This window comes from Bos indicus, chromosome 5, assembly GCF_029378745.1.
Source record: "Bos indicus isolate NIAB-ARS_2022 breed Sahiwal x Tharparkar chromosome 5, NIAB-ARS_B.indTharparkar_mat_pri_1.0, whole genome shotgun sequence".
Lineage (NCBI taxonomy): Eukaryota > Metazoa > Chordata > Mammalia > Artiodactyla > Bovidae > Bos > Bos indicus.
In genome coordinates, this window is record NC_091764.1 from 64,897,360 (window position 1) to 64,911,591 (window position 14,232).

A 14,232-nucleotide genomic window follows, 5' to 3' on the forward strand; every position below is an offset into this window, starting at 1 on the left:
TCCTCCCTAGTGTGTTCATATATTCATGGGAGATCTACAAAATGATTATTCTTGAGGTAGATTATGTATTTTCTGTAAAACTAGCAATCGCAATAATTCTGTGAAGAGAGTATATTCTAAGATTTCATGCTCTAAATCAAGGTTTGGTTGATTCTGTGAATCAGTCCCATGGCCATTTGTCTTCTTTATTTTGCACAATTTTACTCTTCCTCTCATGAGAAGATGGAGAAGAAACAACAGGAAGTGAGAACCTTGTCAGAAAACTAGGCAAATTTAAAGAATTCCTAGTATCATCATGAAACCTCCCAAGTGAGGAAGCTGCAAAACCTTCCCAGACTCTAAAGCATATCTTTCTTTTTTCTTTTTTAAAATTTTATTTTAGCCTTCCTGCTACGTAGGGCTCCCAGTTTTTACCTGGGCCAGAACGAACTGTTCACATTTCACCAGGGCTTCCCTGGTGGCTCAGTTGGTAAAGAATCTGCCTGCAGTGCAGGAGACCCAGATTCAATCCCTGGTTTGGGGAGATCCCCTGGAGAAGGAAATGGCAACCCACTCCAGTATTCTTGCCTGGAGAATCCCATGGACAGAGGAGCCTGGCGGGCTACAGTCCATGGGATCACAGAGTCAGACACGACAGCAACTACACCACCACCAGGCAAATATCGGCTGAGAGCTCCCTCTATAGCAGGAACTGTTCTGGGGCCAAAGGATTCAACCAATGAATAACAGAAGCTTTCCTTGTTCTCAGGGGGCTTAAAGGTAGGTGTCTGCTTGTCCTACGTTGAAAGATAAAACCTTATTTCAGCCTGAACTGCCAGAAAATTTGATTTTTTTTTCCTAACCAATATCAGGGGTTCCCCTTCACCATTGTGTACTTGGATCCTGGCCCTTCTCCCCATGGGAAAGTCAGCATCACCAAAGTTTCTGAGAATGTTGTTGTTGATAACAGTTGGCTTTTCCATAATATCTTGAGGCGTTCTTAGGCCTTAAATACAATATTTATAAGCCCAGCAAGAAGACCCTGAATGAAAATACGAAAAATGAATTACAGTTGCCTTTCATCTGCAATGTAAAAACAATTCCCTACAGTGCAAATGTACCCCTGCTAAAGCATAAAGTTGAGGGTTTTTTTGTCAGGTGTGTAGAAATATTGACTTGTGTATAGATACTGTTATAAGGAGAGTTCAGCCACGAAGGCCCAATACATCTTAAACTATGAAATTTTAAATTGATTTTCTTAAACTATGAACACTTAAATGGTATGCAGTTCAGGATAACCCTGTGTGAAAAGATAAGGATAAGTAATTGGCCATTTGGCTCATTAAGCTCTGGCTTAACTGTTTCTCATCTTTCTTCCACATCCTTCCACAACTCAGCCCTCACCCTGGGAAATGACTTCCAAAGGAAATCTAATAAGGGATGTCCCTGCCACCAGAGGCACAGACCAAAACCTGTTGGGTAGTTAATGGAGTGTGAAGTCCTAGTTTTACGGCCCTAAGTTCTGTGTTGATAAAAAGCCCCGAAGAAGGGAAAGCTTTGGGGCCGAAGAGCACAGTCCTTTGAAAAAGCCTTGCTGATGCTGGCCAGATTTAAGACACGTCTGTTAGTTCCCTTTATCCCCACCACCAACTATTGCTTTTGCCTGAATGATTGAGAGCATCTCTCTCTCCATTTCACTGTGACTCTCCCTTATTCTTTCTCTTCCATGTGGCAGCCGCAGTGGTCTTTGAACACCTAAATCAAAATGACTTCCCCATGTACCTAGCATAAAGTGTAACTGTGTTGTTGTGGCCTGTGAAGCACCGCATACTAGCTCCTGCTCACCTCTCCAGCCTCTTCTCATGCCAGTCTCTGTGATTAATCCACCCCAGCACCTCCACCCTCCTCCTTGCCCCTCCCCTATAGTACACACTAAGCTGTTTCCCAGCCTAGGGGCTTTGCACCCAGAACATTCAGCTTTTTACCCAGCTGGCTCCTTCTTTATATCTCAACTCACATGTCCACTCCTCAGAGAGGACTTTTTTTTTTGACCCTTTGTCCAAGGAAATGGGTATCCTACTCTAACTTTTTCTCCCAAGACTCTGTTGTCTTCAGAACACTCAACTCTCTGAATCTCTTTCTCTTGTTAACTTGTTTTTGCCTGTCTCCTTTTGTATGTGTGTATTTGCAGAATGTAAATGCCATCTGTATCTCTCTTCTTCCCTGCTGGTTCTCCAGAGCCTGACTCACAGTAATGTATTGATTGAATGGATATGTGCACACATAAGGACCCAGCTGATTGCTGAAAAATGCCCTCTGATCTTAAACTCTGTACAAGTTCATGTGTTCTAAGTTCCAGTTCAATTGAAACCATAGGAGACTTGGATATACTTTTCAATTTAGTTTCTTTTTTCTGTTTCAGTCCTCTCTAATAAATAGTGACATTATCTTTGTGAAGTTGCATGCCCCATGGGAAGTGCTTGGAAGATATGCAGAACAAATGAATGTAAGAATGCCTTTCAGGTAGGTGTAAAAGTATTTCTCCCCTACTCTCTCTGCTGCTAGTGCACTCCTCTATCAAAACAAATAAAATCAAAATGCAGACTGAAACTGTTAGAGGAAAAAACCCTTTAAATGTGTAGGAAATGCAATAAGTAACTTCATGGCTAATGATGACTTCATGACTTTTTGTGAAAATGCCTGGCTAATGCAGTCCTTAGAAGGATAGACTGTTGAGAAAGAAATATTTTCCAAGTGGCATTTTCATTTCCAAAGTGCCAATTTTAAAAACCATGCTTCTTTAAATGGCCAGATGTCAGGACCAGTGGTACAAGTCCTTACTGACTGGTCCCTTCCAGAAAAAAATTACAGTCTACTTCCATTGCTGCAAGTTCAAGAAATTTCAGGAAAACGTGACCTTATTTTTTTAAACAACTATTTTTGCATTTTAAGAGTCAAGTCATAAATACTGTGCAAACCACAACCATTGATATTTATTCCTGCTGCTGCTGCTGCTAAGTCGCTTCAGTCGTGTCCAACTCTGTGCGACCCCATAGATGGCTCCCCTGTCCCTGGGATTCTCCAGGCAAGAACACTGGAATGGGGAATATAAAGTACTTTTCATGAATTTCTTAGTTATTTTAAAGGATTAATTTTCCTCCATCTCAGAGTGAATATTCTTATATTCCCTATAGATTAAGAAAAAGTGATTGTTTGCTAGATAGAAATGAAATTAAGTATTAAATCTTAAATTATGAATGCCAAGATACGTAAAAATAATAGAATCTCTTAAAGGAGGTGGAGGGGTTTAGTACCAAGGACAGTTCTTAAGGGACAAAAGAATTAAATACTTTCTACTTTTGGTTCAACATTTGCCAATACGACCAAGTCAGAGGGCAGAAATTAGGCAGATGGCCAATTCTAAAGTATAGCTGTTAATGAGCTGTGGAAAGTTATTGAGACAAAGATCCATCTATATTCTTAGAAATGAAGAGATGCTAGGAACACATTTAGGGAAGGGCAATTTCCATTCATAAGCCTGTAATATATCTCTCTAGTGCATCTTATTTTCTTTATTAGTCTTTGTGTCCTAATACAAATTCAAAATAGAGGCTGATACTTCTACCATGTATTTTCCTTAAGGCAGAATTCTCAAAGGAACTGAGACTAAAGTAGTTCTAAATTTTTCACTTATTTTTGTTTTTAAAATGTTACAAAAAAATCTTGGAACCCAAGGATTGTTTAAATTATATATATATTTATATATATGTAAATTATGTAATATATGTAATCAGTGAGAGAGAAGGAATACCAATTTTGTTTCCGTCAACAGTTGTTTGCACAATCAGTAATTTATCAATGTGAATTAATGCTATGTCATACATAAGGACCAAAGGGAAAATAAATATATGCTTAGATAGAGTCATAGATCAAACCAACAGCTTAAAGCCAACAGAGCTTAAAAAGTCTACCTTTTGATAATAGTAAGGTAGTAAAACCTAAGGAAACTGGCTGTATCATAGACAACACCTCTGTGCGCTCATTACATAATAGCAGAAGAGTGCCGCCTGCAAGCAACATGAATACTTCTCTTATGCAGCATTCAGAGAATGTGATCCAGGCAATAAAATGAAAGCCATAACAACTGTGAATAATAATTTTACATGATAGGAATTCCTGCAGGACAACATTTTAGGAGGAAATACTGTTAACGAGTGGCCATGAGTTGGCCTTATTAATATTGATGTGATTTTACCTAAGCATAGCTTCACTTGATACAACTTGGTGCATTTAAAATATACATGACTTTTTTATCCAGCATGTATTTCCAAAAGAGGAATTGTCCTGACATATCAGTTCAACAAAGTGTTCAAGCATCAGTTTGGACATTGAAATGCCTCCAAGAATCTTACCTTTATTATTTTCTATAGACTGTACTTCTGAATCCCAGATTTAGTCTCCTTGGATTTTTGTTTCTATGATATTTAAAAGGAAGTTGAGGAATAGATTTCTTGCGGGAAATGGTCACTAAAACCTGCTTTTGCTAAATACCTGTGTGTCCAAGCATATAGACTTTTTAAATAGACAGTTTCTAGAGCAGTTTTTGGTTTACAGAAAATTGAATAGATAGTACAGAGTGTTCCCATAGACCTCCTCCCACCCCTCTTACAGCCTCCTTACTATTGATACCTTGCATTGTGGTTTATTTGTTACAACTGATAGATAAGTATTGGCACATTGTTACTATCTGCAGGTTAGTAGCATGCTCTGTCATGGTGGTGTTTGTTTTAGTGGTCCATAGTTTAAGGTTCACTTCTTGTCTTGTACAATTCTGTGGGTTTGGACAATTCAAGGTGCCATGTATCCCCTATTATGGTATCATGCAGAATAGTTTCACAGCCCTTGAAATCCCCTTTACTCTATCCCTTCTCCCCCCAGCCCAGACCCCTGGCAGCCACTGATTTTTCTATTGTCTCTATAATCTGCCTCTTTATAACATGGGGTATGTGTTCAAATTTTCACAGATATGCACTAAAGTTTTGGTGTATAAACTTCCAATTTTCTCTAATATCTTAGTTCAAAATCCATGCAAACTATTCATCCATTTGTACCCATTGGTTGAAGCAAAACCATGGAAAGAGAGATTGCATTTTTAGAAGTATCTAATGCACATGTTCTCTGTTCACACTATACTCAGAATTTGCATTTGTAATACTTTAATTAATATTACATTAATTACATTTAATATGTAATAGAAGTACAACAGACCCTTAATAAGTCTGATTTTTAAGAAGAGTTTTTTCCGGGATTCCTTGGTTTACCTCTTTAATTAACAATACACAAGGGCCAGGGGTTAGACAATATGTGCTGGTGTGGTTATTTCCAGCAGGCTGTTGATACTTATTTGTTAGTGTCCTTCCCATACTGGTTGTAAAAACATATATTTTTATATATAATTTATATTACCTTTGCCTATATCAGATGACAGAAACATTCTCTAAACTTAAAGTGCTGTAGAAATATTTGTTAATGTAACAGTGTGCCTGTTAAATTATGTATGTTGCAAGCAGGCTGGCAATCTATCTCTGTATCCTGAAGAGAAGAAAAAAGCTGACCTCAGCTGAATTCATACAAATACCAATTGCTCCAAATTATTGCTCTGCACAGGTTCTATAGGGGAAGAGCAAGTGTAAAAATTGATGGTAACAAGGAGAGGAAGCAATGTCAATAGAAACTATTTCATATGATTTCATGAGTCAAAAATGCATGCCCTGCGTTCCCACTACATTTCTCACTGTTAATCTCTTTTTAGTTTTTTCTTCTTCACCTCTTACAGGCTTCTATCTTCAATCTCCTTTCCTTCCTTGCTAGTTCAAACTGTAACTGACGATGGGTTTTCTTCTCGACTGGCTTCATTTTTGCTGTTCTTCCAGGAGAAAAATCTATTACCTGCCCCGCCGATACAAGTTCATGAGCAGGTTAGTAGCATGCTGTGTCACGATGGTGTTTCTTTTAGCTCTTGTCCTGTGTGCTCCCAACATTGACAAGGAAGACAAGCTGGGGAGGAGGGGCCTTTGTCCCATGGGAGAGCTGGTTGCTGCACCAAAAATAGCTATTTCAAGTTAGGCTGGGTTGGGGAGCGGGAAGCAAAGATGGAAATTTTCCTCTTAGAGTCTTCCCTGTGATTTCTCCACACTTGGGAGGCAGAATTTATCTGCAGGTCTGTTGAGGCTGGGTTTGAGAGGTGAGAGTTCCCCATCCTAATTCCCAGAAAGCCCCACTGTTTAGAAAGCATCTTTGGTCTGAACATTCCTTTTTTCCCCATGCAAATTACTCCCTCCACTATATATAACTTGAAATCCAAGTATAGCCAGTAACCCTCTCAGGTGGCTTCGGATCCTACCATGGGTAGTGTCCTCCTATGTTAATAATATTTTGTTAATAAAATTTGCAGATATATTACCTTACTCAGAAGCCCTCCTACCCTCTTTTTTTAACCCCTCCTCCCCCAAAATCCTACTGGATGAGGACTACCTTTACTGTGCTATATTGCCTTCCTAAGCTTGTTTCTCCTTGGTTTTTGAGAAGTTGGGGATGAAGAGGAGATTTCAGTATGTTCTTTGATTTGATTTCATGGTGATCATTGGCAATCTAACTTCAAACTTTTAATTCGTCTTATGTAATCATGTTCCCTAAGCTGAGCTGATAGTTAAACAACTTGGAAACCATTACATTTGTCTGAAAATCTTTAGAGTTCAGTTCTGTGAGATCTAGCACTCAAATTCACTCTGCTTCTGTTCAGTGCAGAAGGATAAATAGAAGAATAGTTGATATAGTTTAGTGAGTTTAACCAAGTTCATGTGTGCTTGACAAAATATGACATGAAAATAGGCATTTAAAAAAACTAAGGTGTGCTTCCCGAAAATTTTCCTGAGAAGCATCGTTATAAGCAGTTCTTTCAATCAGATGGTTGCCATGGCATTTGGATTCACCAGAGACAAGTCCCTTGTCACATAATGACCTTCTACAGAAACTTCATGCACACTTTAGCCTATTTCAGTAGTTCTCAGACTTTAGCCAGCAGCAGAGTCACCTGGACAGCGTATTAAAACTCAGATTGCTGGGTCTGTGCTATAGCCTATGATATAGGCCCTCCATCTAGAAGGTATATGAAGGCTGTTTTTCCAGTGCCTCACATATAGTAGGTGGGGCAAATGAATGAACGAATCTTCATATATATGTGTGAGGATTTGCAGTGGGAAAATAAGGCCACAAAGAAAAGCATAGGAAAACCAGGACTTCCTGAAGCATCAGACATAGATCGAGGACTAAAACATTGTTTGCAATGTGGGGAAGAGGTGAGCAATGAGGACTTGAAAGAAAATGGTGATTAAATGACCCATATAATCTCAAGGTTGGATGGGATATCAAATGTCATCAAGTCCAGCCACTCATTGGCTGTTGAACCTCTGTTATATCATCAGCCAGCCTGTGTTTAAACATGTCTAGAGACGGAATCCCATCTGTGAACACCTGACTTAGAAAGTGCTTCCTTACAACAAGTCATAATCTCTGTCTCCTTGACTTTCACTCTAAAGCACTCAGATTGTACTCCTGCTCCATGCAGAGCCAAAAAATAATCTGTTAAGTAAAACAGCAAAGTATATGAGAAAGATTGGAGGCAAGTGTAGGCAAAAGGACTTGGTGGGTATTTGGAAAACAAGAAATGGTGGAGAGAAAGAGGTTTATATATAAGGGATTGGGAGGCAGAAGAAGAGTGGAAATTCAGGGAGATACAGATGTGGTAAGACAGGTGTTGATTAGTTATCTGACACTTCTGTATTATGACTCACAGTAGGTTTTGAGGTAATTTGTGTCACAGTTGGTCTTTGAGGCTTTTGAAACTGATGCCAAAGCAGTTGAAGCTAAAGGTAAAGCCAGAGAATAGAAATGGAGAGGTGAAGCTCATTAGCCATCATGACCTGAGCCAGGGAAGTGGATGGAATTTCCCAGGGAGCAATGCATGGAGTGAAGAGAAGAGGGCCGGTAGCAACTGCTTGGAAAAATCTGCTTTAAGGAGACAGAAAGAGGTGGGGGAGAATGAAAAGGAACAATTCAAGAAGTAGAAGGGGAACTGGGGAGGGCAGTATCAAAGGTACCATGTACGATTTCCCATAAGAAGGGGTTTTCTTCAGCGATGAACAATGAGAGATGAGAACTGATTTTTGGTCACCTTGGTAACCACCATGCTAGCAGTCTCCATGGAATGGTGGTTCTCAAACTTTCACATGTGTCAGGATCACTTGCAGGGCTCTTTCATACTCAGATTGATGGGTCCATCCCCAGACATGAGGTTCAATAATTTGTACTTCTGTTAAGATCCCCAGTGATGCTGATGTTGCTGGTCTGGAACTAGTGCATTTTGAGAATGATAATTGCAGAGAGGAGAGTAACAGAAAGCAAATTATAGCTGGTGGAGAACAGAGGGGGTCCTGATGAATCAGAAAGTGAGGGCTTACTGCTACCTTGTTAGGGTTTGCGGTGACAAAGGAGAAAGTGGATGGGGTTTAGAACAAGAGCAAGAGGAGGAAAGCACACAGGGCTGTGACCATGTCACCCACCACATGTTCTCTGTGTGTGTAGAAGGGAGGTTGTGAGTGAATAAGAGCTTGGGAAATCCTTGTTTCTTGAACTGGAAGAACAGCTTACCAAGCACTAATTTTTGGCCTGGAAGGGTTGATGCTACTTAAGCGCATACATAACAACTATAGAAGAATCGAGTCCTTAAAAGGCACTCGCAGGCTCTGGGTCAAAATAAAGGGAAAAAAAAAAAATCCCAGTTCTGGTTGTATGACACGTTGATTCAGAATGGCCTCTTGAGATAAGCCTTACTGCTGACCACACAGGATTAAATTTAGGATATCAGTGTGGTGGTATTACTTATTGAAGTCTGTGCAAATTTTTAAATGCAGTTTGTCAGAAAATTTTGTATCTGCTTTAACTCTTCGTCTCAGGATAGGCTGATTTAAGTGATGAAGAATAGGTGTCTCTGTAGCCAGAGATGACTTCCAAATTGCAGGGCTTGTATGTAACTTGTTATCCTAGTCATACACCAGTAGTAACATACTGACTTCAATATTCTGAGATCTTCATGCCATCCTAAATATGGATACTTAATTTAGCTTTTGGTTTCATTCTTCCAAATAATATTTTACTTCATTAATCCACAAAAGCACCCTGGAAACAAACCTACCTCCTTTCAGAATAAGGGAAAAGAAATAAAAATTGTGAAGTTTCTGAGCAGGTAGAAAAATAAAGCATCATTTCACAAATATCTTTGTTTGTGAAAAGTCACCTGACACCATGAAGCACACTTATATAATTCAGATATGTATTTTGGGGGTAAGTGTTCTTTTTATGCACATACTTGGTCTATTAAAGGATGCTTTGACACTTACCTTTGAGCAGACTTAGAGATACTACACAATACCCATCTAGTCAAGAAAGGAAATGTATCACTGTTCTTCGGCCTTATTTTATTTTTACTCTCACCAAATAGTATGAATATAGCCTGTAAAAGATATGCTTACGAAGTCGTAAGTCTGATGATTATGGGTGACTGGTAGCTGAAGTCTCAGTACTGCCCATTTGTTTTTCCTCCTCGCCCCCATACGCATCCTGACTGATGTTCTCCTTTGCGATGCTTGGCAGGATGAACACTTGTCCTGCTGTGTTATACACTGAGTGCCTGTGCAGTCTTATCAGATGAGTATACAGGCAACATTACAGCATGGCTTGGATATTTCCATCCTCACCTTAAAAAATTAACATTCGTAAATGTTCCAAAACCTTTGGACTCTTCTAGAAGATACTTAAGCTCTGCCCCAATTTAGCAGCCTTGTGACCTAAAAGAATGGCATTAGTTTCTCAAGATCCCTAACTCCTATCTGAGGAGAGACTGCTAATATGGGGCACTTGGCTCTAAGAAGAGGAAAAAGAAATGCAAGCCTCTGTTGTCTGTTATCCATCCAGGAGGGCTTCCTTTCCTGCAACGTAGGCCTGTGTACGGTGCCTCCATTACATTTTTAAAAAGCTCATCTGTTGTGCTCTCTGGGCATATTATCTCTGAAAATGTAATCTAACTGTTTGAAACCTGATGCTATTATTATAGTATTCTGATCTGGGGAAAAGCAGCTGTCTCTGAAGTTACCTGTTTCATTTAATTCAGCCTAATTGAGTTGTCTTTAGTACAAACTCCCTCCTGGGTTGTTAGTGGCTCAAGAAAAAGGCCCTTGTTTTCTGGTTCTTCAGGGTGCACCCTCCATATCCAGGCTGGGACTCTGTGTACAGCCAGTAATTTATAAAGGCCTGCAGACAGGTTTACCGGTAAGGGGGGAAGTTCTCTGCATGTGGCCTTTTCTAAGATCACCACAGTCTCCCCTTCACCACTGAGGAAGCTGAGGTCAAGGTATTTTAACCAGGACCTTCCCAAGGCACAGCCCAGCCAAGGTGGGAGATGTGTGCCCCCTAGTTTGTTTTTGATTAACTAATTAATGTTGGGCTGCACTGGATCTTCATTGCTGCAGACGGATTTTCTCTAGTTGCCGTGAGCAGGCTTCTCATGGCAGTGGCTTCTCTTGCTGTGGAGCATGGGCTCTAGGCGCCCAGGCTGCAGTAGTCGTGGAGTGTGGGCTCAGTATTTGCAGCTCTTGGGCTCTGGAGCACGTGGCCTCTTAGTTTATGCTTGCTCTTTCCAGCTACCCAAAACCTCACCTGTCATGAACTGGTCTTTGGGGGAGGACCCCAAATTTACCATCAGAACAACTTTCTTAAGAGAGTGACTCACCTTTTGGTCTAGATGCTAACTTGACAAGTCAAGGCCACAAATACTCAAGCAGGTGGTCCATCTTTATTGATGTGCCTGTGTAGTCTGTGAGAGGGATTTTGCTCAGTAAATGGCAGAGATGGACCAAAGTGACAGTGGATCCAACGAAAATCAATGCTCTGTCATTAAACCGACATTTTATCTTTCTCCTGTCAGAGGAGACGTTATTAAGTAAGCCCTACTCCTCTATTGAAGAGACAAATGAGATGCTTTCTGGTTAGTTGGTTTCTCGACTTTTCAGCTCTAAGTAAATTTCAGGATCACTTGTTCAGGGATGTCTGTGAGACATGGGAGCACAGACCTCAATATATAAGGGAAGATCATGGCTCTTGAATGTCTATTGAGAACTTGGTCAACAAAAGTTCATTGTCATCATCGTTTTCTTCATCCTAGAAACTACCACTTAATTGAGCATTTTGTCCAGCCAAGGCATTGTGTAAACCCTTATGCATTATCCTTACCAATTCCATCTGTAATGGGTGTGTTAGCTCAGAGAGGCTTAGTCCCTTGCCAACCACGGCACTCACCGCTTTTGAGCTGAGCGGTGAGAATGTTAATCCATTTCTCGCTGACTCCAGAGTCATCATTCTATACAAAAATGTATCCATTATGCTTTGTGAAAAGGAAAGCTCTTTATTAACTCAAGGCTTGTTTGAAATGGTATAGCCAAGATATGACCTCTAAAGTCACCAGAAACATATATTAGACAGCATCTGATTGATCATTTTAAAGACAAGGATACTAAGGCCCTGAGAGGATAAAAGGTTTGTCCCAGGCCTCTAGCTTGACTCTCAGGCTTTCCAGCCTGGTGGCTTTTGCACTGTGTGTCTTTCCTTGGCAAGATGGAAGGGGATGCTCACTGATGTCTGAGTGGCACAGTTTGGGGCCAGGAGTGGGTTTGTGGAAGAATGGACGTTAGTCATGCAGCCACAGAGGGACAAACTCTTGTTCCCAGAGCCACTTACCTGGGAGGTAGGGACAGAGTGTGGAGCATGAGTCTCAGCCCATGGGAACCTGGCCAGCCGAGGTCTGAGGAAGATGGGATCAAGCCTGTTTTGAGAGGTGTGGTAGTCTCCCATTGCTTTTATGACACATCCCCAGACAAATTTATTATCTCAGTTCTGTGAGTCATAAGTCTGGGTGGGGTAGCTTTCATCTGGTTTCTCTGCTCGGGGTCTCATAGGCTGAGATCAAGGTGATAGCCAGCCAGCTCTTCTTCAGAGGCTTCTGGGAAAAATTGGCTTCCAGTCTCATCCAGGTTGCTGGCACAGCTGAGCTCCATGCTGTCGTCGGACCAGGGTCTCCATTTCTTGGCTGTTAACCAAAGGTCTTTCTCAGCTTCTAGAGGCTTCCTGCCACCACCCCCACCCCCCCACCCCGCCACCAGCTCCTGGCCCCCTTCACCTCCAAAGCCAGCTCTGGCTAGTTGAGTCCTTCTCACACTTTGAATCTCTCTGACCTCCCTTTGGCCTCATCTCTCCTGTCTCCAGCCAGAGAAAGCTCTCTGCTTTTAAAGGGCTTAGTGATTAGATGTGTCCACCTGAGTAATCCAGTATGCTGTCCATAATTTAAGGCCCAGCTTACATCTGCAAAGTCCCTTTGCTGTGTTACACCCATATTCACAGGTTCCAGGATTAGGGTGCTGGCATCACTGGAGGGCCATTCTGCCAAGCAGTGGAGGCTACAAACTGCTGATCACTTTTGAGCATTCTGTTCTCTCGTTGTGAGCATGCAGCATGGACTGGTGTGTGTGATGGGACCAGAACAGTCCATGCTTTGTCTTCCTGCTTCTGCTCAGGCTGCCCGATGAAAGCTGGTTCACACCCTCAGGGGTTATTTTTAAGCTGTCTTTTGAATATCTTTCCTCTACCATAGTGTTTCAAAAGCCCACTACCTCTCCTTTCCATCACTTTACATTAACCTCTGTGGTCCTCAAAGAGTGATTAGTAACCCTGCTCTTTGCTTGGCAGTTTCTCCAAAGCATTTCATGCACATCCTCTTTTATAAGCCTCTTAGCAACTCTGTGAGGTCAGTGAGATGATGATGATGGTGATGATCCCATTTAAAAACCCTGGAAAAATAAGGCTCAGAAAGGTGAGTGATTTTGTGGAAGGTCACACAGCTGATAAGCAGCAGAACCAGGATTTTGGCATTGCAAGGGCAAATCCCAGCTCCTTTCCACCACGCCAAGCAGTCTACCCCTCACTTCCTTCTCCCCACTCCTCATTTTTCACTTTCATACCCTGGTCGTCTCTTCCTCCATCTCCACAATTCACTTAAATAGTTGTGCCCCAAGCGTGTTGCAGAAAGTTGCCATTTCATTCCCTGAAGTTTTACAGCTTTGTTTTTCTCCACATTGAGCACTGTACCCATCTGGTTAAATTCGTAGTCATTGCACTCAGAGCCCAGACTCCATGAGAATGCGAAGTGTAATCCAATTAGTGCTGCAGACTGGACACGTGTGGGAGGTGAAAGCTCTGTTATGGAAAACCTCTGGACAAGGGTTGTCTTTCATGAACAACTTTCAAGGCAATCAGATGAAATAAAGCCAAGAGCCGCAGGGAAGCCCACCAGCTTAACCTAGGAAGTTTCATTTAATGACTAAATCATTGAACTTGAGCAAGTAATAGATGCTCATGATGCATAGTTAACTTTGAATTGAAAAGCTGAAGGACAAAACTGTTAAGAGGCAAGCTGGTTGCTCAAATTCTTGTCTTTGCAGAAAAAAGAAAAACGTAGTAATAATAGCCATGTTTACTGTGCACTGATACCATTCTGGAGGTTTTATGTACATTTTGATCATTTAATCATCACAGTCCTATGAATTACACATCATTATCATGCCCATTTTACAGATAAGGAAATTGAGGCATGGCAAAGTTAAATAACTTACCCAGGGTCACACTGCTGTTATTTACAGAGCCAGGGTTTGAATCTAGGCACTCCAGCCTCAGAGCTCATGTTCTCAACCACTGTGTCATATCACCTCTCTGAGGCTTACATCTCACTATATTTAAGTGTCTTTAAAAAGATAATGGGGCATCCTTGGGTCAGGAAGATCCCCTGGGGAAGAGAATGGCTACCCACTCCAGTATTCTTGCTTAGAGAATTCCATGGACAGAGGAGTCTGACAGGCTACAGTCCATGGGGTCGCATTGAGTCAGACATGTCTGAGTGACTAACACTTTCACTGCTACTAAAAAGATGATGAGGAAAGAAGGTGAATCTTAGGGGTGAAGTAAATGTAGGCTTTTCCCGCTTTCTTGGGTCTTTGGGCCATTCCAATCTATTATTTTCTGGCTATGTGACCCAGAGTAGAATCTTTATTTCTGTATGTATATATGTGATGGGGACAGGTCCTCTTGGAG

General features: G+C 41.2%; 1 protein-coding gene across 11 annotated transcripts in view; it reads left to right on the top strand.

The window, feature by feature from the left end:
- Positions 1 to 14,232, top strand: part of ANO4 (anoctamin 4) — a 432,231-nt gene that overhangs the window by 287,328 nt on the left and 130,671 nt on the right. For 8 of the 11 annotated variants that reach the window (XM_019961160.2, XM_070789603.1, XM_019961162.2 and 5 more), the window contains 2 exons: positions 2,402 to 2,502; positions 5,913 to 5,957. In XM_019961160.2, coding sequence (XP_019816719.2) covers positions 2,402 to 2,502; positions 5,913 to 5,957 — 146 coding nt within the window. Of the gene's footprint in view, positions 1 to 2,401; positions 2,503 to 5,815; positions 5,958 to 14,232 lie in introns of those variants that run through there. The other 3 variants (XM_070789609.1, XM_070789610.1, XM_070789604.1) reach the window with 3 other exon arrangements.